The sequence below is a fragment of the Peromyscus maniculatus genome, chromosome 13 (genome assembly GCF_049852395.1).
Source record: "Peromyscus maniculatus bairdii isolate BWxNUB_F1_BW_parent chromosome 13, HU_Pman_BW_mat_3.1, whole genome shotgun sequence".
NCBI lineage: Eukaryota > Metazoa > Chordata > Mammalia > Rodentia > Cricetidae > Peromyscus > Peromyscus maniculatus.
In genome coordinates this window covers 25,803,075-25,827,010 of record NC_134864.1, presented here as the reverse complement: position 1 = coordinate 25,827,010, position 23,936 = coordinate 25,803,075, and the positions used below count along the sequence as shown (strand labels likewise).

Sequence of the window (23,936 nt, the reverse complement as noted above, 5' to 3'; positions counted from 1 at the left end):
TCCATCTCACCATCAGAACGCTGGGATCACAGACATGCTACAGAACCTGGTATCATGTGAGTACTGAGGAACCAAGCTCAGACCTCCGTGCTTACAAATGATTTACTGAGCCGTTTCCCCAGCCCCCATGGTATATGATGAATAATATTTGGTCATATTGAAGGTTTGGGCTCAGCAGTTAAGTTTGGTTGCAGAGAAACACACACACACACACACACACACACACACACACACACACACACACGCACACACGCACGCACGCACGCGCAATCCATTCATCATGATGTGCCAAGGGCAGCAATTGCAACATTCTACCCAATCCCAATCATTACTTCACAAAAAACACATTGTCACACATTTCAAACTTCACATCCTGACCACTGACCAGGGAAGCCCACCTTCCAAATCCTTAGAGGAAAGAGGTTGACTTGAAAGTCAGAGCAAAGGGGACCTTGGAGTTAAATATGGACTAAAGTGAATCATTTATATTCACAAATCTATCTCACTTGTTTACTTTAAAACTAATTCAAGTTCTTTCTTTCAAGGCAGGGTCATGCTTTGTAGCCAGGGTTGGGTCCAAACTCAAACTCTTCCCACCTCGGCTTCCCAGGAACTGGATTAGAGGCCTCAGCCACTGTGCACAAATAATTCATCATTTGTAACTAGCCTAAACATTTCTATGAACCTTTATAATGGCCCCTTGGGGTCTTGATTTTTTTCTAGTTCTTTTCCTATTTCTGCACTCATGTTATGATTTTAAATTGTTAATAACCCTGATGTTTATCCCAGGCATGTGCTGAGGGTGGCCTTCTGAAGGGGTCACGTGCACATCTGCCCTTGGTGTAGAGCTCTGCCTAAACAGCCTTGGCATTTTTAATCATTTCAAGCAGCCTCACCCTGACTCATTTTGCACTGTGTCCTCAATGTCTGTGACTCTGCATGCACCTGATGACAGCTTCAGTGGAGGAGTCTCCTCCCCAGGGTCCGTGGACCACAGTGACTGATGGGGTCACACTTAAACACGATCCATGTTTGCCCCCAAGGTACCTGGACCCACTGGTTTAGCACTACTTTTAATCTAGCGCATGCTTTACAAACTGGAAAACGTTCTGAGATGGCTGTCAGCGGCACACAGACCTACGAAGGGAGGCAGATGCGCCAGTCAAAGGTTTGAAGAGTTGGAAGACCCGGGTGTCATTCCCACCAGCCTCCACAGTGTTGTTTTCTCAGTTCCAAAGGCATTGTGCTCTAACACAGAGCTGTCAAAGCTGTCGCCCGACCACATATATTACAGGAACTGACCCCGTCTCCAGCTCTTGATCTCACATTCCCTCGCTACTCCACTATAAATCTGCACTATGCTGCTCCGTTCTATTTTAGCATTGGCTACTGTTCATCTCTTGCCATACCTATTTTATAAATTAAACTTACTACAGCATGTGTGCAGAGGAGAAACAGTATATACAGGCTTGGGTGTTAATTCAGTTTCAGGCAATCCCCTAAAGAGACTTGAAACACATCCCGCGTGGATAAGGTTTCTTTTCACAAACGAGGATGGCACCATGAAGAACAGCCTCCTCCCCAGCCATAAACACAGCAGCTGTGACCAAGGGGTGTGCAGAGTGCACAGAACGGGGGACTAACGTGAAGTCTCAGCTCTATTATCCTCACGTCACTTGGGAATCTTGCTGAATCAGTGGGTCGAACTGGGGCCACCAAGCTCTGTGTCTAACCAGCTCCCTGGGGATGATGCTTAGAGTTTACAGGACGGGACCTTGTGGGTCTTCCTCCAGCTCTGACACTGAGTCGAGCCAATCTTGCCAAGCTTGGCATAAACATCACCAGAGTGATCAACAAGATCTTGCCTCCTTCAGCAGTCTAGGAACTGTTTAACCAGAACTCCAGACACCTACTTTGCATTCTAATCTGAGAGACCTTGAGCAACTGTCTTTGGGAGAACTACAGAGATTTCATGAAAACAAAGATCTGTAGCTTATTGTTAGGAAAGAAAAATGTTAAAGGTTCCAAAACAAAGACTGTTCTATAATAAGAGACCGCTGATAATCTGTTAGGGGACTCAGCCTTCTCCACACAAAGCATTCATAGTTGTAGCCAGGCATCTGCCACACATTTGTATCAAAACATACACACACACACACACACACACACACACACACACACACACACACACACACACACACACACACACACCCCTGCAATAAATTCAATACCAATACACCAGAAAAGACATCAACTTTGTGAAAGGAATTAAAGATTGTGATGAACAAAGAGAAATGTGTGATTTATAGAAAGATAGACTCAGTATTGCTAAGCAGTGAAAATGGTCTATCGACTGAATCCAACTGCTGCCATAATTCCCTGACTGGCAGTTTTGTAGAAATTGCTAAGCTGTCCCTTGGGTGCCCTGAGACCTTGAATTTCTGCTGCATGGAGGGTTTGGATCTCGGAGACAGAAGGAGGCAAAAAGCTTTCAAAAGGCTGTAGGGGGGCAAAGGCGGGGTGAGGACTCTGTCTGCATGGAATGGAATGGGGCAGGGATGGTATTAAGGGCCACTGCCAGAGCAGTGTTCCTGAGGGTGCCTGGTGTTCTGTCTGTCTGTCTCTGTCTCAAAAAATAATAGGAAGCAGGATGGAGGAGGGTACCCACCATAGACCTCTGGCCTCCACGTGCCACACACAAATACATACACCTGCACACACGTGTGTACATGCAGATATTCACACGGTCAGCGTGGCAGCTTGGATGAGAATGTCCCCATAGCCGCATATACATGTGATTACTTAGTCACCAGGGCATAGAAGGATTAGAAGGAAGTATGTCACTGGGGGTGGGCTTTGAGGTTTCATAAACCCCAGGCTGTGGCTTCCTCTGTAGCTGAAGAGCCTTCTGGTCCCCCTACTTCCCCCTCCCCCAAGTGGTAGGACGGCAGTTGAGTGTGCCACACTACCTGGTTCTGCGGTACTGGGGATGGGCCCAGGGGCTTCGCCTATGCTGAGTACTCTGTACCGACGGAGCGATAGCCATGAACCCTTACATTTTCATTATGATAATAAGGCAAGGAAACCTCACTTGATTTCTGTAGTTCAGTAATACAGGAATCAAAACTCCGTGCTGACCACATTAATAGATTACTCTCATAAACCATGTTTATGCACGGCAACCTTTTCTATATACACATCTTCTCATATTTAAATTTCCTGCTTTACCAAACACTACATATGGTATACAGTTGGAACTGTGAATACACCTTGAAGTTTAAAGTGTGCTTGTTAGGGACTGGGGAATGGCTCCGTGGATAAAGGCACTTGCCACCAGGCCAGATGATCAAATTTCACAAGACTCTCACACAGTGAAAGAAGAGAGCTGATTGCCACAAGATATACTCAAACCTCCACATACGCACCTGCCCACATGCACATGTATGCATATACATACACAGGCACATGCTAAATTAATTAAAAATTAAGTATATGTTTCAAATTCACTCTCCCCACTCAGGACTTTTCCCCTTTCTGATGATCATCGAGACCCCCATCTCCAAGTGTTTCTCCAACTCTCTGGTGGGAACCCTGAATAGATATGGCCTTGTTTCCTCCAAGAGAACATAACTCTTCCTTTCTAGGTACAGGACCCAAGGTTCAGGGAAGCTCATCAGCGCTTCCTTGACCTGTGCACCTGGGTGCCCTGACCTATGTACCTGCATGCTCTGACATGTGTACCTGCATGCCTCGACCTGTACACCTGGGTGCTCTGAACTGTGTACCTGGGTGCCCTGACCTGTGCACCTGAATGACCTGACCTGTACACCTGGGTGCTCTGACCTGTGTCCCTGCATGCTCTGAACTGTTCATCTATATGCTCTGATCTGTGCACCTGGGTGTTCTGACATGTGCACCTGGGTGCTCTGGCCTGTACACTTGCATGCTCTGACCTGTGCACCTGGGTGCCCTGACCTGTGCACCTGGGTGCTCTGACCTGTGCACTTGCATGCCCTGACCTGTGCACCTGGGTGCCCTGACCTGTGTACCTGGGTGCTCTGACCTGTGCACCTGGGTGCCCTGACCTGTGCACATGGGTGCCCTGACCTGTGCACCTGGGTGCTCTGACCTGTGCACTTGCATGCTCTGACCTATGCACCTGGGTGCCCTGACCTGTGCACCTGGGTGCTCTGACCTGTGCACCTGCATGCCCTGACCTGTGCACCTGTATGCTCTGACATGTGTACCTGCATGCCTCGACCTGTACACCTGGGTGCTCTGACCTGTGCACCTGGGTGCTCTGACCTGTGCACCTGGGTGCTCTGACCTGTGCACCTGGGTGCCCTGACCTGTGCACCTATGTTCTCTGACACTGAAATTCTCAGCAGCTCTTCACTTCATCAGGCTGACAAAGACTCAAACTGAGGTTTGACTCACACAGTGAAAACCCTGCTAAATGTTAACATTAACAGGTACCATAAATAGAATTATTTAAAAAAAAAATGGGATGAAGCTGAGACCTTGCGCGTGTGTGTGTTGGGGGAGGGCAGTTCAAGTTACAGAAAGGTTAACATTAGACCCATAGCTAGACACAGATCACTGTGACTTGTCCTCAGGCTAATTTTCCCTAGGCACCTGGTCATCTGCCCTGATAAGCAGCATCCCTTTGGTTTGGAGTAAGCGTCTCTGCAATGGCCACTTGTCACATGAAACTGGCAGGATCCTCATCAAGGAATCCATGGTAATCAAGGCATCTGTATCAGCTAACATATCACAGAAGGGACACCTGTCTGAGATGGAGGAAAGGGACCAGGAGTGCTCCCCACTCATTATGCAGCTGAGTCACATTACAGGCATCTCGGAACTCCAGACATCAACTGGGGAAGCTTTTCTTCTAGAGATGCCGCTAGCGTTTCTGGTAAGGACTCACTGAAGAGAATGGCCCTCCATCCGGAGCTGGCCCAGGATGCACAGCCGGGCACAGAAGCCCGCTGAGACACTGCTGGGGACACTGGCTTGACCTAGGGTGGGGAGAGACAGAAAGCACAGGCCACATGATCTGTGCAAAAGCCGCCAACAGAGAGCTCTCAGGTGGGTTAACCTGGAGTTTGGGTCTCCAAAGGAACACATGACAGACAGCTAGACTGCACAAAACGTGACAAGGACAGACCAGACAACTTAGCTCTCCACTGCATGAGGCTATTTTATTTAAAAGGGGAAAATACTTTTAAAAAAGAAAAAAAGTACAACAAAAATTCCAAGGGGCCTGAGGAGATAGCCTAGTCAGTGTGTTTACTAAAGTGTGCTCGCTTTGCCAGCACAAAGGCCTGTGTTCAATGTCCAGAACCCAAATTAAAAAGCCAGCAGGTGACACATGCTTGTAATCCCACTGCCGGGAGGTAGAGACAGGTGACTTGCAGGAACTCAGTAGACAACCTCTTTATTCTACTTTGTGAGCTCCAGATCGATGAGAGATCCTGCCACAGGCTCCCTCACAAGAACAGGCACCCCTGGGCATGCACACTCACTCACTCACGCTAAAGGATTGCTTATAATCTTTACTATTTTTGATACTGTATAGAGTCGTTTAAGTGGCGGGAACAGATGTCCCTCCACTTAAACAAAGTCCTAAAGCCAGGCAGGTGTGTTCCCTAAAGACTTCAACTTTAGATAAAAATAGAGCAAGTCAGCAAATGCCAACAAGCTAGTCAACCAGTGCCAGGTCTGAAGCACACAGCAAATGCTGACTGTATTCCAGATTGGAAGGAGATTCCCTAGAGCACAACTGGAATCTTTCAGCATACCCTCCTTCTCCCAGACCCGCACAAGGAAGACTAGCCTGTCCCCTGCTCAAGAACGGCACATGGATTCTCGGTGTGTTCCTTCCACATTGTTTTGTATTGACCATCACTCTGGTAAGCTGCAAACGGCCCTGACTTCTTACAACATGGCAGTATTGACATGGTGATGTGGTTCTTGGTGGGTGCTCTGGATTGAGCGTGCCTGTCACTATCCTTCTTCGGGTTGTCTGGCCGTTCTGATGGGAAGACAGACAGTTACTGTGGGTGTCATCAAAGCTGGGAGCGAGGAGGCTGCTGTAGTGGACACGGTCACCAAGTCTGCCAGACAGGCTAGCAGACTCCACCAGCACCATCCCTGGGACTGCCATCTCAGTGTTCCCCGGTGTGGAGGAGGACCCAGTGGCCGGCAGCTTTAATAAGACTGATGAATGATAGCAATGTGTTCAACAACACCCTCGGAAGGCAAGAAGTGTTGTGGACTATGTGTGTGCGTCCATGTGCATGCGTACATGTCAGATGTACAAAGGTTCCATTGGGTGTCTTCCTCAATCCTTTCACGCCTTATGTTTTTTTCTAAGGCAGAGACTCATTGTTTGAATGGAGATCTTGAAGTTGGCTACCCGGCTGGCCTGAGAGTTCTTAGGACCCTGCTCTAAGCCAAAGCATTTCGGAAGGTATTTCTCCTGCTGGACAGTCTCCATTCCTGTGTGCTGTTCTAGATTGTGAACTGAGGCCTGGGTCCCCAAAATGCTTGGTCATCCTTGAGTCCTGTCTTCCAAATTCTCCCTTGTTCTCTTCCCAAGGCCTGTCCGGGTGACTCACAGAGGTTCCAGCCTTCCCAGGCTAGCCTGATCTTTTCGGGAGATTATCGCTCTGGTCCTTTATCACTGATTCTCCTGATCCCAAACATGTTATCTGCCTGGATTTCTGCCTGCTGGCCCTCACACTCCTCTCAAGCCCCTGCTGTTTGTCTGCACTGGGACAGTCACTCATCCATCAGTCACTACAGACCTGACCCTGCCAGGTGCTGGGTGAGCTATTCGAACTATAAGCCAAAACCCAAGCAAATGAAGAGACGATTACAAAAGCTGCCAGAGAAGGAGGAAGAGGAGCAGCTGGCACTCTGGAATAAGTCGGTGTCCCGGGTGGAAATGAAAGGACTTCTACTGTGTTAGGAAAGCCCGTCAAGGTTCACAGAGCTGGGAACCGTAGCTCTACAGGATAAGTAATAGTTAGCCATGGGAGGTTAGACGGGTCATAGCCGAGAGTCCTGTAAGCCCCACTCAGTAGACAGTAGCAAGCCACTCAACAGGGCTGGAAAGGCATGACCATCTGCAGTCACTCTTCAGGAATGTCAGGTGTCAACCGCTTCCTGGGGGATTTTGCAAACTGTCTTAGAGGTTGCCTTAGACCCAGCCCAGCGCTCACAGCAGGGCTATCCTTCCACTCCAGGTGGACCCCACTCCAGGCTCTGCCTGTCTGTCTGTCTGTCTGGAGCAGCCATTTCACTCCCTTATCACGCACCTGAGGCAGAGAATGCACGCAGGGAGCTGGCTGCAAGGTCAGTATAGGAACAGGTGGGGTTTGGGTGCACTGCAGATGTGGAACAACACGGGTATAGATCGCATTGGACGGACTTAGGAGGGACAGCAATCGATCAGATATTAATGAATGGAAAACTTCTGATGGAAGCCAGAAAAGGAAATGAGATGAATCAATCCCCCACCGAAGACAATATCCAAGAAGGTGATTGAGAACAGCTGGACCCTGAAGTCACCCAACTCCATAAGGTACAGGGGGCAATCGGCAGGCTGGTCCCAGGAGAGAAGAGGTGGCTAGGATCCCAGAGAGAAGGGCCCACGGATTTCGTGGCTCACTTAAAGATGACAGGAAGAGAGGGACAGAGGACAGAAAAGAACTTGAATACAGAATGTATTTACTAAATTCTGTAAAGTCAATCAATCAGTCTTCTTGTCCAACGCCCCCAGATCTTATCCCAGAACACGAGGGACCCTAAGGACTTGATGGGAAGTACTTGTCGAATAAGGACCTTGCTGAGCCAGTAAAGCCAAACTGGGATTGTGCTTGCCTAAACACATGAGAGACAAAAAACACACCACAGGAGGGTCCAAAGACAGCACAGAGACACATTCACCCCGCCAACAAGCAAAAGGTTTCTACAGGTCCAGCAGTCTGTCCCGTGCTATTGCATTTGCCACACAGCAAGTTCACTGGGCGGTTTTTCATCCTGGCTGCACAGGCCAATCACCCAGGGGGCATCTTTTCAATGCAAACGACTAGGTTCCATCTCAGACCAAACACATTATAATCCCCGGGGTTAGGACCTGGGGGTCTGTGGTTTTAAAGTCTTACATGGGACCTGAAGGGGAGAGCTTGTAAAACTGTCCAAAAATGCTCTCCTGGTACCCAGAAAGCCAAGCAGGCAGGGAAGCTCTGAGTTCTCCCAAGAAGAAAGGAAACAGGGACCAGGGGTGTAGCCTACAGGCCAACGGTGGTACCTGCTATAAAACCTGAATTGCAGGTCCAGCTGGGACTCTGTAGAGACCCAGAGTGGTTTCCTAGTGAGAATTTACTCAAGATCTGAGAATCTAAGCTTGCTTTACCCAGCAGGGCTGTATAAGGCGATGATTTGACCATGGGCATGGTTACTAAGTGTTTGGAAGGGTCTACACTTGGCTTGCGATGTGCTTTGATCTAGCAAGGGGGAGGTCTTTTGCCCCGCCCCTTGGCGTTATAAAAAGCCCTTTTGAAGAGACAGAAGGGGCCATTGGGTTTTGATCCAGGTCCTCCCGAAGCGATTCTGTGTTTCTGTCTTTCTCCTCTTCACTATCTTTCTATCTAATATTTTCTTATCTCTCTCTCCTCCTCAAAGGAACCCTGGAAAAGGTGGGAGCTAGCCTCCCACAGGACTTCAGACCTTCAACTCCTTCCTTGAGAATTACATTGAAGGGACAATCCCTTTGCAAGCATACACCTTTGAGTTTCTCAGGCTGGAAAGCAAATCCAATGAGGACATAAGAAATGCCCTTATAGCTCTCGATTCACAGCAAGGAAGGCAGCCAGGGAGCAGAGTGTCTTAGAGTCTACTGCTGTGATGAAACACCATGACCAAAGCAAGGTGGGAAGGGAAGGGTTTATTTGGCTTACACATCCACATCACTGTTCATCACTGAAGGGAGTCAGGACAGGAACTCAAACCGGGCAGGATCCTGGAGGCAGGAACTGATGCAGAGGCCATGGAGGGGTGCTGCTTACTGGCTTGCTCCCCATGGCTTGCTCAGCCTTCTTTCTTATAGAACCCAGGACCACCATAATGAGCTGCACCCTCCCCCATTTATCCCTAATTGATTCCCTCCTTACAGATGACTCCAGCTTGTGTCAAGTTGACATAAAACTAGCCAGGACACAGAGCCTCCAAGATGTGCCACGTTACACAGTTCCAGCATGCCCTCTATGCACAGACATGGATTTGAAGGAGTAAGACACAGAACAGAAACAAAGCCACCTGGATAGAAATGGCAGCAACCCCATACGGAATGCTGTTCCTCTCCTGGGGAAGGTATTAAGTCTTATACCTGCAGTCCTGCCTCCTCAGGAAGCTGAGGCAGGGGGATCACTTCAGCTCAGAAACTCAAGACCAGCATAGACCAAATGCAGGAGCCAGTTCCAAAACACAAGACCTAGCAACAACCTGCTAATGCCTTAAGGAAAAGTAGAAGGAATTTCCAAAAGCATATCCCTTGAAACAAACATCTCCAGTTCCCTCCACTCTAACCTTTGAGACTGAGCACCCGACTTCCATTAAAGCCTGGGGCAGAGCGGTAATGAGTTAGAGAAACATTTCCTTCAATAGCAAAGAAATGCTACTGAATTAGAGGTTTGGAGTAAAAGAGATGAAGGAATAGATTAGGGGTTTTCAGGATCAGGCAAAGAGTTCTACCCAAGTCTACCTGAGACACAGAAAATCAGCCCAGGGGCAGAGATGGCTCTGGGAACAAATATTAAGACTGGAAACTCTCAAGGGTAAAGTGGAGGATGGATGGGAAAAGTCTGGTGCCTCCGAATGCCAAAATGGATAAGGACTTTGAACCACAGATTCTGGCTCCCATCTACTGGGCAGCAGGAAGTCTAGGATGCTATGGGGGGGGGGGTCAGGGGTGAGGGCTGAGTGTGCCATCTAGGAGCAGGGGTGGGTTTTACTTGCCACCTCTGGAGATGTATGTAGCTTTAAATGACTCCACACCCTTGAGTAGATTGCTAGATGATATGGCTTTGAAGCTTGAGTTTTGTTCGCTTCTGTTTCGTTTAAGAGCAGAATTCTTTTCAGGTCCCACGTGTGAGACTCCGCAGTGAGCACCCCTCCCCTTGGAATGTATGCCGAATCTCATCCATTCCCCATATGACGAGTGACTGGTCTCAACTACGGGATTTCAAAAATCACGTGAACTCGGAGTTTGACCAACAGTTGGAGAGGACCCTGTTCTCCTTGTTGGCCTTGAAACTCCAGGCTCATCCACAAGATGATAATAACAAGCATGATTGTTCAGCACTGGGGACTTCAAGCGTCACCATCATCAGAGTCACTTGCCGTGGTGGCCAGGCCTGTTTCCTCTGGAGAATGGTTCAGGGAAGGTCCATCTGAACTTGAATCAGAGCTAAGTTCCACACAAGTGTATTTCATCCCAAGGCAACAACCGGAATCCGCTCACTGTGTGTACTGAGGCTAACACCTGTCTTCCAGGTGCAGTCACTTCACATTGCTCTTCCCCCTCATAAGCACTAAGAACCTGGGAGACATCTAACAAAACGCATCATTTATGAAGTGCCTCTGATCAGCTAACTCTTTGTCTGCACGCCGTGGTTCAAGTGGGTGTTAACTGTCACCCACTTCCACTGACCCAGGTCCTAGAGCCAGGGCTCCGATTTTCCGGGTGTACTAAGAAATGCAGAGAAACATCCTTTCTTTTTGACTCTGACTAATGGCATCCTGAGAAAACCACCCAGAAGTGGCCCAGAGAGCAACTGCAACTGTGTGGGAACCCTGATACAATACAGAATCCAGCACATATTTAGAAATAAGGCAGCAGGCACAGGCTGTAACAGCAAGGCGTCCCTCGGGCAGCCAGCTGCAGGCTGTGTGCCTGAATTTGGATGGATTTATGGCAGACCATGGTAGGGAGGCAAAAGAAGGAACCTCAAGAGGCAAAGGATGCTGGGAGGTGATGGCGCATGCCTTTAATCACAGCACTCAGGAGGCAGAGACAGGCAGATCTCTGAGTCTGAGACCCAGTCTGGTCTACAGAGTGAGTTCCAAGACAGCTAGAGCTACACAGAGAAACCCTGTCCTGAAAAACGAAACAAAACAAACAAAGGAAGAGGACAGGAGCATACCATGACAGTGTAGTTATTTTAGCAGGATTAGTCTGACCGTGGCCTGACACTAGATCACCTGGCTGATAATCCAGGTAGCCAAATTCCATGGCTATTTGCAATGGAAACAAATGGGCAGGGGGAGGAGAGAGAGGTTTTAAAGAAAAAAGAAATAAAACTTTTCAGAGAAATGAGCTGGGTAAATGGTATAAAAGAAAACCAACCAACCAACCAACCAGGAGAGGATGGTACAACCAAAGTAATAGGGGGAAAAAAAATACACGAATGTCTAGAAATCAGGGAGGGAGCCATTCTTAGAAGAAAGAATTCCTTCTCCTGTGCTTGAGAGGGTAAGTCATCACCTTTTATGAGTAAAAGTCTATCTTCACCAAATGGGTAGAAGGTATTTAATGGGTGATCTATTACCACCAGCACTGTGGTTATATTTGTATGTGTGGGCATGCTTGTGTACAGACACGTACATGTCACAGCACACATGTTGAGGTTAGAGGGCAACGTACTGATGTTGGTTCTCTCCCTCAACCATGGAGTCCCAAGGATCCAACCCCAGTCATGAGCCTTGGCAGCATGCACTTTACCTGCTGAGACACATCAATGGCCCTAAATGCTCTTCTTTTTTTTTTTTTTTTTTTTTAGCTAAAAATGATCTATTACATTTAAATGTCTCCTTTAACATCTTTATTATTGCTGGGGATTTCCTAAGGTTCTGGCAGGAAATTATGGAACACAGGGAAAAAAAATCCAGGAAAGATCTTCGGGAATGAAAGAAGCTGGCACTGTCCATAAATCGCCACTGATCTAAAGCAACGTTGCCACCAGAGACAGAAGAGATACAAGCATTGAAGGCCTGCTGAGTCAACAGATCAGACTTCAAAGATAGCTTCTGGAATGAAGAGATTCAAACTTCAAATGAGTGACTTTTTTTTTTAAGCGCACACACACTGCAGTCATGCTCCCGATAGCGTGGAGGCGCGTCTCCGCCACCATTTCTGAGCTAACACTTGGAGATAAGTGCTAACCAAGGCAAGAATGCTATCCACCACGCTCCACACTGCCCCCATTGTCTGCAGCCTCCCCCTCCTCAGCAAGAGTGGGAACCAGTTAACCCAGAGAAAGCCCTCCTGACCCGGCCTTGAGAAAACAAAGACGCAAGGGGACGGATTCCGCGTTATTTATTATTAAATACTTGCTCTGAGCGTTGACTGTCACCCCTCGTATAAAGGCCAAAAAAAAAAAAAAAAGCAATGAACCCAGATGGCGTGTGGCGCTTTCTGCTGAAATAGCTACCTGACGGGCATGCTCCAACAGAACCAAAGTTCATGACCTTAACTAAACTACTTCTACGGAGCAGCTTTTTCCTGCTCGTTAATTTTGCAACACATTGATTTACTCCATTGTCTGGGGATGTGTATTATTATATTAGAAAAGAAGCAGGTTAAGGAATTCCTTATGAGTGTGTAAATAAGATCTCTCTCTCTTCCTTGGGAGGCCGTGGCTCATCTAGCTCATGTCCACACTGCTGAGAAATGGGACTAACTAAAGGCTTCGACTTGGGTATAATTTGCAGACTCTCCGGTGGTTGCCTTCAGTTAATTTCAGTATTCACAATGCAGGCTTAGCTTTATTCATTAACAATAACTTCTTTTAAAAAATGAAGTTATTCTGCCTTAGGGTTGCAGTGCTGATGTTTCTCTGTGCCAGATATAGCCTCAAATATATGTCAATCAATTCCTTATGTCCAAAAGAAGAAAAAAAAAGAAAGAAAAGAAGAAGCCCATGAACACGACAGCAAGCAGTACCTTTAGCAGTAGTAGAAAGCAACAATCCGGTTTTTAAAATCTGAAAGATCTAGAAAACAGTGCCCTGAGAACACCTGTCTGTCTGAGGTCTACTTGGAAAGGACAGGCTGAAAGGCACCAGTTTAAAAGTGCACACGTTAGTAAGTGACATATTAAAACCTGCCCAAGAGAATATTGTTCGTGTCTCCATTATCCATGCTTTAAGTGCAAACAATCGGTACAGTTATTAGAGAAACAATTTTCACAAATGGCTTGCATTGAAACATTCCAAGAAGGAACTGCCAGGGAAGGACAGCCAAGAATTAACAGGCAGGGGCTGTCTTGAAAGACAGTGACAAAGTCCATTGCCAGCCTTTTCCTATGCATTCCTTAGTGCGTTTTGGAACCCTGGAGTCTGAGGCAGAAGGTATGGAAGGGTTCCAAACAGCAGACCGGCGGAGCGTTCTTTAGTCTGTGTGCACGGGCACTGGTTAGCATGACACCGGTACAGCTTTGCTCAGGACCCTCAGCTGTGAGATAGCAGGCCAGGCTGTGTTCCAGCCTCCTGGGTTTACCCCAGTGTGATCCAGCACCATGGTGGCATGTGTGGGCATCCTCAAAGTGAGGGATTGAGGCATAATCTGAGCCCACAAGGTGGGCCTAGGAACGAAAAAGAAGAGACAAGGGCATGCCGTAGAAAGAGCCCGCCTCAAGAGCTAACTCAGGAGCATCAAGTGATACTATAAGGAAATGGGGAGACGTCCAAACAGGGAAGGTGGCCACTGTTCTCAAGCTAGTCTTTCCAGAAAAAAGAACCATCAGAGCGGTGCTGAGGACGGAGAAAGGATGGACGGTTGACCCTCACCAAGGTTAGGAAGCAGAACTATTGCCAAAACTAATCAAAATGACACATCTGAATAGTTGAACCCAATGCTATTTGATTCAAACACAGACCTGGATTTTTTTTTTTAAAACAGTCTAGAGACAATATAGTTTTGGAAAGAGCCTTCCCTACATAACTCTGTAAATAGTAGTAATAATAGCGTTGATAATAATGACACACATAACGTTTATCATGGCCTAGCTATATTTAGTATACTCCTGAAATCTTTTCCTACATTTATTTAGTTAACCATGGACATTCCTTCCAGGTAGATGCTATTACTGCTCTTATTTTACAGACAGTAAAACTAAACCACAGAAAGCGTACATGATTTACCACAGCTGGTGGCGGTGAGGCTGCAGAATTAGTTACCTGAAGGTGTAAGGCATGGCTTACATCGCTTTCGTGTAAGGTTACTGTAAACGATAAGGAACATCCACAGGACCTTCTGGATGAACTGGTGCTTCGAGCATCATTATGATGGAATAAGTAATCACATGCACACTCAATTGTGCTAGCACATGAAATGGCACAATTCTAAGAACAACACATGGCACTCCATGCCTGTTTCACACCCTGGAGGCAGGTATGCTCAAGGTCGGGAGAGTAACTAAAACTACGGGCTTTATACATCACGTCTAGGCAACAGGAAAGAGTAACAGATGGCACAGGCGTTGTGGGGGGCAGGCAGTTATGTTTTAATATGCACATCCTCCCTGCTAACTTACAGTGGCATTTTATTGCCCTGTGCTTAGGAAACACAGCTACAGAAATGGAAACAGTATCTTTGAAATCCGAGAGAACAGCATGGAGTAGGTGTACGCCTGCTAAAATGAACACACCGCTTACCAAAATGAACATTCTGCTCACAGATGTTTTCCTGCACTTGCAATAACCAACTATGAGTTTAGCACATTATTTTAAGAAACACAGCAGCTTGGGCTTTCCTTTGGGCTGTGCTAGAGTTTGAACCGAAGCCTTCTGCACGCTAGACAAGCGCTCTACCAATGAGCTACATCCACGGTCCTGGAAACACAACACTTATTATCCAGTACTTAGGGGACAACTCACTTTAAAGTTCCCATTTCAGTCAGAGTCAGTTAGTTGTCAAATAGTCCCTGTGGAAACAACAGGAACATTGAATGATCTAATACTTTGAGACCCATGACCAGGTTCAAAACTACAAGCACCCCACTAGGTGTGGTTGGTACCTATGGTCCAAGCACCTCAGAAAGCTGAGGCAGGGAAAGGACTTGAACCATAAATTCAAGACCAATCAGGGCAACATTATGAGACCCAGGCTAGCTATAGTACACACACACACACACACACACACCACATACACATACACACACATACATACACACCACACATAACACACACACAAACACCACACACCCCACAGGCAGTTAATTAAATGCATGATTTGTAGGTCAGGATTATTTTATTACTACTAAGTCATGCCATTTCACCAAACATCCAGGCCACATACAGGGAACAAAACTCCCAGGGATGCTCGTTAGGAAAGGTGTGGATTGGCAAATCTAGACTGGATAGGAGCGATTCAAAGGCCCTGCCTGAGGCGGTTTTCTGAAGCATCTCAAAGCAGGAAAGCCTCCACGCTGTCCACTTTCTCCAAACACCATTCATAACTACCCAGGCCAGGCGCCCAGCCCTCAGGGGAGCGGAAAACATTCAGGGCACTTCTTTAATCTAAGACTTTCAATTTCTTGAAACAATAAACCGAGGCAAGCTGCTTTCTCCACCCTGTGGGAACCATGAGTTGGTCACTTGCAACAACTCCCCAGACAAGGAGTTGGACTCTCAGAGTCAAAGGCTTCCCTCCCAAAGGCTGGCCCTTTCTTTCCCAGATAACTATGTAAATTCCCCTCTCCAGCCCCCGCTCAGAGCTAAGCAGCCGCCTGGCTATTCAAAGCTGTGTTTCCAGCTCGGTCCAACGCTTTCATCATGAATGCATGAATGAATGGGATGCTCACAGCCTGCATAGCTCACAGCTCCGCACAATGCCCAAACACACATTTTTCCCAGGAGGGCATTTCGAATTCGGCCTTCTACTTTTAACCTGCGCTCTTAGAGTGCAGTCTGTGTGGGAACACACTCGGTGTCACTTGTTGCATACATTGAGATGTTTTCAGCAAACATTTGTCACCATCTAGCTAAGCAGAGGCTTGAGGACAACTCTGGGTGGCACAGTCAATCCCCCCCCCCCACCCCGCCACCACCCACCCTCAGTGCCCACTGAAAATTCACTTTGGGTTGGGTTCTCAAACCTTGCAAAGAAAGCTACTGGTCCCGTGCAGAAAGAGCACACTCTACGTCCTTTCTAGCCGCTCTCCCCACCCCCGGGGTGTAAACACCCGTGGGAAATCCATTTGGTCACTTGAGGGACTGCACAAAGAGCATGCTTTTAAGAACATATGTGTCCTGGACGCCATATGCGAGCCCCAGTTGTCCAGGGCCGCTGACCTTGGGACCCGTTCTCCATCAGTCTTTTCCCACTAGACCACCCCGGACGCCAGTGGCCCAGAGGGGGCCGCCTTTCTCCTTCCATGGTCTCTCTCTGAAGCACAGGACAATGAGGGGAATGCAGGAGAACTCCGTTCCCATTCATTCCAGGAGTGGTGCACACAGTCAACCAGCCGGGCGGTCTCCGCCAGTCACAACCACTCAGGTGTTGGGTGAGGAGTCTGTGGCCCTTCTCACGTCCCAGACGCCCCACTCTAGCCATCCACTGCACTGCTGGAACTCAAGGTCCCGCGGAAGCTAGAAAGCGGGGGACCCCCACCCCCAACCCCTGCTTCCCCCGTTCTCTGAGCCAGAGGAGACCAAAGTCGAAGGCTCCGGGAACAGCCACCGTCCTCGGGGACCGGGGGACCGCCTCCGCCGGTGTCCCAGCCCCGTGCAGCCCGCAGCAGGTCCGCGCGGCGCCAGGGTGCGTGCGCCCACCCCAAGCCCGGAGCGCCGCGCTTTGTCCCGCGGCCCCCGCACGCTCCCGCTCGCCAGCCCCCGGGTCACCCGTGTTCCGGCCGCGGGGCTCACCTCTCTGCTGGCTCTGCACGGTGACCCAGAGCACTGAGGCCAGGAGCAGCAGGAGCGCGGCTCCCTTGCCGCCGCCGCCGCGCATATCGCCGGTGCCGCTCCCTGCGCTCCCGGGGAAGGCTGCGACCACGCTCGCTCGCTGGCACTGCGCGAGTGTGAGCTTCCTAGACCGACCCTCGCCTGGTGCGCAGGCCCCTCGGACACACCCCCACCGGCCTAGCTGCGCCCCGCCCCGCCCCGCCCCGCCCCTGTCCCTCCCGGGGTCCCACCCCCAGGAGGCGCCCTCCTTGGCCCGGATCCTTTCACTCGGAGGGTCTGTCCTCCAGGGGGAGCCCCGCCCTGCCCAGGTCCCTCCTGGGGGTTCCTCCCCTAAGGGGCGCCCTGCCTTCCCCAAGTCCTGCTTTAGGGTGCCTCGCCCAGGTGGCACTCTGACCCTAGACTCCAGTTGGGGTGAGCTGCTGCAGCAGGGGTCCAGTTGGGAGGGAGGTAGAGAGAGAGAAGCCAGGGAGAAGAGACTTTCTGCTGAGCCTGGGCCTGGAGGGCAAATACCAAGAAAGTATTTGCCCTGTTGACCCTTTTCCGTCTGTGGGACCTGTGCAGTCTTGGTCAGTCTCCGGCCGCAAAACTGTTATCAGGACACAGTCCATCTTTGCGGTACCCGGTGCCTGCAGAAAAAGCTCTTAAAGTTTTAGTTTGGGGTGGGTTTTGGTTTTTTTTCCTTCAGAAAATGAGTAGTAACTTGTTTGCTAACTTGTTTGCCTAAGGAAGGCACAGATGGTCGCCAAGTGACCTTAACAGTAGGTATATTTATATTACTGAAGAAAGGGAGGACTCCAGGTCTCAACGTTGATTTTGGAAAAACTACATTCAATCCTAGAAAGAAAATTAATTTAGTTTCCTCGCAACAGTGTTCACAGCGCATTTCCACACTATAAGCATATACTATAATGTCTTACACAATCCCAGCACTCTTTTCTCTTTCAGAGAGGGAGATTTGTTTTTTTTTTTTAGTCAGTTGTTTAAATTAATTTGAAACCTCTACCAACTCCAGTATTCCTACGCACAGGTCCTTAGCCACTTAATGAGTAAAATTTAATGAGAGTACATGGCTATTAATTGTTAAAAGGAAGTACAAAACAAGCCTGTAGAGTTTGCGTCTCTAAAAAAGATATACTGGGGCTGGAGAAATGCCTTGGTCACTCAGAGCTCTCGCCCTTGCAGAGGTCAGAGTTCAACTCAGGCTCATGATCGTCTGTAACTTCAGTTCCAGGACCTAAACTCCCTCTTCTGACCTCTGAGGCACTAAGTAAGCATGTATGTGGTGTGCGAACACACGTGCAGGCAAAATATTCATACACATATGGCAACGTATTCATACACATAGAAGAGAAATGCACTGTAGCTCAGTGATGCCACTCACCACATCACTCAATTTTAAATCTGGAGGTTCTTAACTATTTAAATATTAAAATGAATGCCTAATTGTTAAAGAAATTATTTTAGGCAAATTAAGTTTTTAAAAGTAATTATTCAAGCATTAAGCATTTAGAACATCACAACTGTTTCTACACTGGAAATAACTGCCTGCAGAGGCTTATGCGTTAGATACAAGCACAGGGTCTCCTGAAGTACATTCAGCTGTTATCTCCTGCGACTTTTGTCTATGTGTTTATGGAGGGAGGGGGCAGTTAGCAACTCTCCTGTGAGAGAGGAAGTGAGTTCAGGCCTGTCTTAGGCACTTGTGTTAGGTCTGGGGCTAGAGTTCAGATCTGATATCTAGCCCAGTTTCCTGTACCTCATAACACTGAAATGTTGGAGGACCAGATGTTAGGCCAGAAGGTCCAGAAAGCTTCCTCGAACCTTAATGCCTACAAATAGGGTCTTCAGGTCAATTACACCTTGTGCTTGAGCAACAGACAGGGAGCTCAGGCTTGTGCTTTCAAAGAAGGGGTCGGTCGGCACCTCTAGGGAGCAGATGGAAGCATCAGGAGTCACAGGTCATGATTTATCACTGCTCAGAATTAAGCAGGGGTGTTTCAGCAAACGAGGATTTCACAGTAACACACTTGGATAAAATGGAATGGTAAAAAAAAAAAATCTTAATTCCTAATGTTTTATAAAAGTTTACAGTACAGATTTTTCCACTCTTTACTATGCTTAGAAGAAAAAACCTAAATCACCTCCAATCCCATGAGAGTGGGTTGACCTGTTCAGTGCAGAAAATGAGTTCAATAAAATGTCTGACTTTTCTGAGAGCCTATGAACTCTTCCTCCTTGGACCAGACACTAGCCCTGCCTCCTGTCCATCCCCAGCTACGGACCACTTTTGGAGGATGGAAATGCATTAAGAGCCACCTTGTTGTCTGGACTGCAAGGCTACTCAAGAAATAAAACACTATCCGTGTCCAGGCATGTTGTAGAGACTTTTATAAAGGTCACCTGGCCTTATACCTAGAGTGGCCAGGCTTTCCCTGTGCAGTTAGCAAAAGTAAACCACCATGTGTTTCCAGCAGATGATCCATCTTTCAATGAAAAGCACAGATGTGTTAGTCTCTCTCTCTCTCTCTCTCTCTCTCTCTCTCTCTCTCTCTCTCTCTCTCTCTCTCTCTCTCTCTCTCTTTGAGACAGGGTTTCTCTGTGTAGCTTTGTGCCTGTCCAACTCCCTTTGGAGACCAGGCTGGCCTCGAACTCACAGAGATCCGCCTGGCTCTGCCTCCTGAGTGCTGGGATCAAAGGCGTGCACCACCACTGCCTGGTGTGTTAGTCTTAATTAACTAATGAGGTAGTTACTCTATGGGAATCATTTTCAAAGGAAAAGAAGAGCTGAGTCTTACACCAGGTTGCAGCCATGATTGACACACTTCTTTCTAACTCATTCAGACCCACTTCCTTTAATTACGTTCCATTTACATATTTAGTCCTCGCTTTAGCAGTTTTTTTAAAACAAGCTTTCTCTGTATCTGGATATACAAAATAATATCCATGACTTTTTCTTCGCCTCAGAGGTTGGGGCTTTATTTTGTTTTGATTTGGAGGGGTTTATTTGTTTGTTTTGTTGTTCCTTCCTTCCTTCCTTCCTTCCTTCCTTCCTTCCTTCCTTCCTTCCTTCCTTCCTTCCTTTCTCTTTTCCTGAGACTAGGTCTTTGCCATGTAGCTTTGGCTGGCCTTGAACTCAGAGCATCCATCTTGTTTCAGCATGCCACGTGCTGGGGTTATATCACCATCCTTCAACTTTGCCTCTTGAACTCTGTCTTAATTTTGCTTCCCTGTCTGGACAATTTTACCCTTAAATAAAAAATTTTTACACTTAAATTTTTATTGCACTCAAATAAAGTTCCATTTATTTATAAGAGAACAGGACAAAGTAGGTACAAACACAGGGTCAGGAGGTTCTCCTGCCCTGCCTGGGCCAGGACTGCATTTTCTACTGAGGATCCTTCTCAGCATTCCATTGAGACCTTGTGTTTGACCGTAACTCTTAGAGAATGCTTCTCAAGATACTGCAGAGCCTCTCCATTGTCTTGGACATCAGTGGGATGGTCCAACCACACACCCATATTCTCTATTGTCTGATAGTCTCACCACACCCACATACTTTTTGATAGTTGTCTCCCCTTTCTTGGCGTTGAGGTTACCAGAAGAATACTCAGTTCCCCACCCTATTCCCTCTCTGGCCACCACCCTCTGTGGCTTGATGAATGGATCACTAACTGAGACTTTTGTTTAACCTTTAGGGCTGTCTTGGTTTCTCCTACCTTAAGTTCACAAGCCAGGAAACTTTCCTCTTTCTTTAACTCCCTTGTGTTTATGTCACTCAAAATGGAGTCCTGATGCACCTTTAAAATATTTGTGTATCTATCTTCCATTAACCACCATAGGACATGTCATGGACAATCTGCTTTCTTATGGTTCATTATTCCTTAAGGAATTTAAAAATAATTTTATCTTATATATCTTAGATTCCAGAGTATAGTATACAAAATGTATTAATCAGAAATAAACACAAAGTTTACACAAGAAAAGAATAGGAAAAGTGACACAAAAAAAATCACAGGCTGCTTGTGACAGACAACAGCTTGTATATTTGCTTGATGGGTCTTTATAAAATTATTTAAGTTTTGATCTCATTTGTAACATGCTGTGGGGGGTTAAAAATAAGATCAACAGAAGGATGGAGGGGCAGGGATGGGGAGGAGGGAGGGAAACATACTGAATGTAAAATCCTAGCACAGAACCTGGTATCCAGCAAGCCTTTGGTAATTAGTTCTTCCTAGCTCACCCTCATAATCATAATCACTTGGATTAGGAAGCAACATGGGGCAGTGTTAGGACACTGTGATGTCATCTGTAATGCAAGTGGGCAGATTTGCAACATATGGTTCTTAAAGAAAGCAGGCCACAGGTAGAGACAAACTATTATCAGGTGTAGCAATGCATGCCTCCAGAACCCAGGAGGCTGAGGCAGGAAGATCTCAAATTCAAGACCAACTTCTCTTACATGGTAAAGACCCTGTCTCCATAAAATAAAATAATTTCTATCTCCTTATTTAGTTGTATGAATGGAAGCCATGAGATCCGGAGGAGAACAAGAAGGAAAGATCATCTCTGAAAGCTAAGTTACCAATGGAGGTTACCATAGGATAGCAAACAGCTATATCAAAAAAGCAAGAAGATTAAAAAAATAATAATTTGGCAGGGAACTGGTCATTAGGAAACTTGATGTGTGTTTTCCTTTTATAAAAGAAGGGGAAGCCAAATTGATGGGGTTCAAGACAGCTGTTCATAAGGACATATAAACAACAATTGTCCCCTGGACTCTGCAGGACATTCTCTGCCTGCTGGGTGTCTGGGACAATAAAACTCTTCACCAGAAAAACCAAAGTTTGCAATAGCAGCAGCACGTTAGATGTGTACCTGGGTACTAATGACCTGAAATGTCAGAATATTGGCTTAGAAGCTCAACCTGGCTTGTCATTGTATAATTTAATCTGTCTGCTACCTTGTTGGGAAGAGAGATTTGGAAACCATCCGGCTGCTTCCATGTATTCCTAATAAAGACAAATATTCTAGAACTGTTGGTTCTTTGAGAGTCTTTTATCCAGAAGCCATCAAAAATCCACCAGAGAGTCCAGGGGCTTCCACCCCAGTTGTGGTCCAGTGATGATGGCAGGCAAAAGTTGGGAAGAGGACACCACTAAGAAACAGAGCTTGTTGCCTGGATACCCAGAATTCTTTTAATAAAATATGTTCAAGAGTTAATCTTGGGGGAAAAACATGGGGTACTGAGAACTCAGAAGCCTGCTAGTAAAATGTGTAATATTTATTAACTATTGACTTTTAGATGGGTCAGTTATTTTTCATTCTCCTCCTCCTCCTCCTCCTCCTCCTCCTCCTCCTCCTCCTCCTCCTCCTCCTCCTCCTTCCTCTTACTTTTGAGACAAGGTCTCACTGTGTAGCCCTGGCTGTCCTAGAACTCACTATATAGACCAGGCTGGCCTCGAACTCACAGAGATCCACTTGCCTCTGCCTCCCTGGTGCTGGGACTAAAGGTGTGAGCCACCACACATAGTATTCAATGTTATACTTCTAAAACTCAGCAGGTCATACCTGTTCAAAATGATCACATTCACTCTGGACAACCTCATCCCTTTTCAGCTCAACTGCATTCCATGTCTATGAGCTCAGTTCTTCCTTTTCCCACCTGAGAAGTCCTTCTCATCCCCCAAGCACCAAATCCAACATCTTCTCTAGACACCCTTCTGATTCTCCCAGCCAGCTACTTGCTCCTTTGTGTCACCAACACACTTTGAAACGCAAGCTGGGCTGTGTCCTGCTGCTTTTATTGACATGTTTTTCCTGTTACATAAGAAACACTTGCTGCTTCTCACTTTCCCGTCCTCACAGATCCCACAGTGCCTGGAACTTGATATTCGCTGAAAATGACAATAATGTTCACTGCTGTCGTTGTGTCTTGGCTATGCTAGGCTATGCTAAACATATTACATAAACTGTCCCCAAGTGCTATAGAAGCCCCAGGATTAAGCCAGATGTGGTGGCGTGCACAGGCTTATAACCCCATCCTTCCTGAGGCTGAGAAGAAGAAATAAAAGCTGGAGGCCAGCCTGGGTACTATAGTGGGGAGTTCCAGGACGGCCTCAGCTACATTACATGTCAGGGTCTTACCTATAAATAAATAAATAAATAAATAAACAAATAGTGAAATACAAATTTTAAAAAAAAATCCTAAAGTGACAGGATAATGTAACCTATGAAGTAGTGTTCTGAGTTACAAAATGAAAACAATTCGCTCTGGCTTCAAGAACCAGGCCAAGTCCTTCAGAAAAGCAGCAGAGCAGCAGGGAGGAAGGGGATCATCAAAACCCACAAGGACTTGGGGCAGAGGGCTTAGAAAGCAAACAGGAACCAAGGCAGTTACAAAGCTTTGGTCAGGGAATTCGCAGCCAAGGTCATCCACCAGAACCAGATGGCGAAAGCAGACCGCAGCCGTGGGAGCTGTCTGCCCTGCTCAGATTTGTTGTGTCTCTCTTGAACTGGCTCACTGGCTTGCCACCTGGAGAACCAGGGACAGGTTGGCTGACCTTATACACCGAGCCCAAGGCGGGGGTGGGAAAAACTAGGAAAATCATGGACCCTTTCTTTCTCCTAGTAGGAGCGGGGAGTGAAAAAGAAAGAGCAAGGAGAAAGCAGGACAAAATCAAAATAGCGCCTGTCTGTACGTGTGTGTACACGTGTGTGCGTGCGTGGGTGCGTGCGTGCGTGCGTGCGTGCGTGCGTGCGTGCGTGCGTGCGTGCGTGTGTGTGTGTGTGTGTTTTACGGTTGTGTGCAAACGCGCCTGACCATGAGTGCACATTTGGAGGCCGGAGGTTGACATGGGGTATTTTCTTCTATTTCGTTTCCACCTTAATTTCTGAGACCAATTCTCTTCCTGAACCCGGCACTCAGCATTCCAGTCAGACTGCTGTGGGTCTCAGCCCTGGTGA

At 47.3% G+C, this 23,936-nt stretch overlaps 1 protein-coding gene across 1 annotated transcript in view; it reads right to left on the bottom strand.

Moving 5' to 3' along the window:
• Positions 1–17,115, bottom strand: part of Lama1 (laminin subunit alpha 1) — a 131,642-nt gene extending 114,527 nt beyond the window's left edge. The window contains exon 1 of the mRNA XM_076549823.1: positions 16,935–17,115. Within this exon, the coding sequence (XP_076405938.1) occupies positions 16,935–17,019 (85 nt within the window). The 5' untranslated portion in view covers positions 17,020–17,115. The remainder of the gene's footprint in view (positions 1–16,934) is intronic.
• Between the last annotated feature and the right edge of the window lie 6,821 nt (positions 17,116–23,936).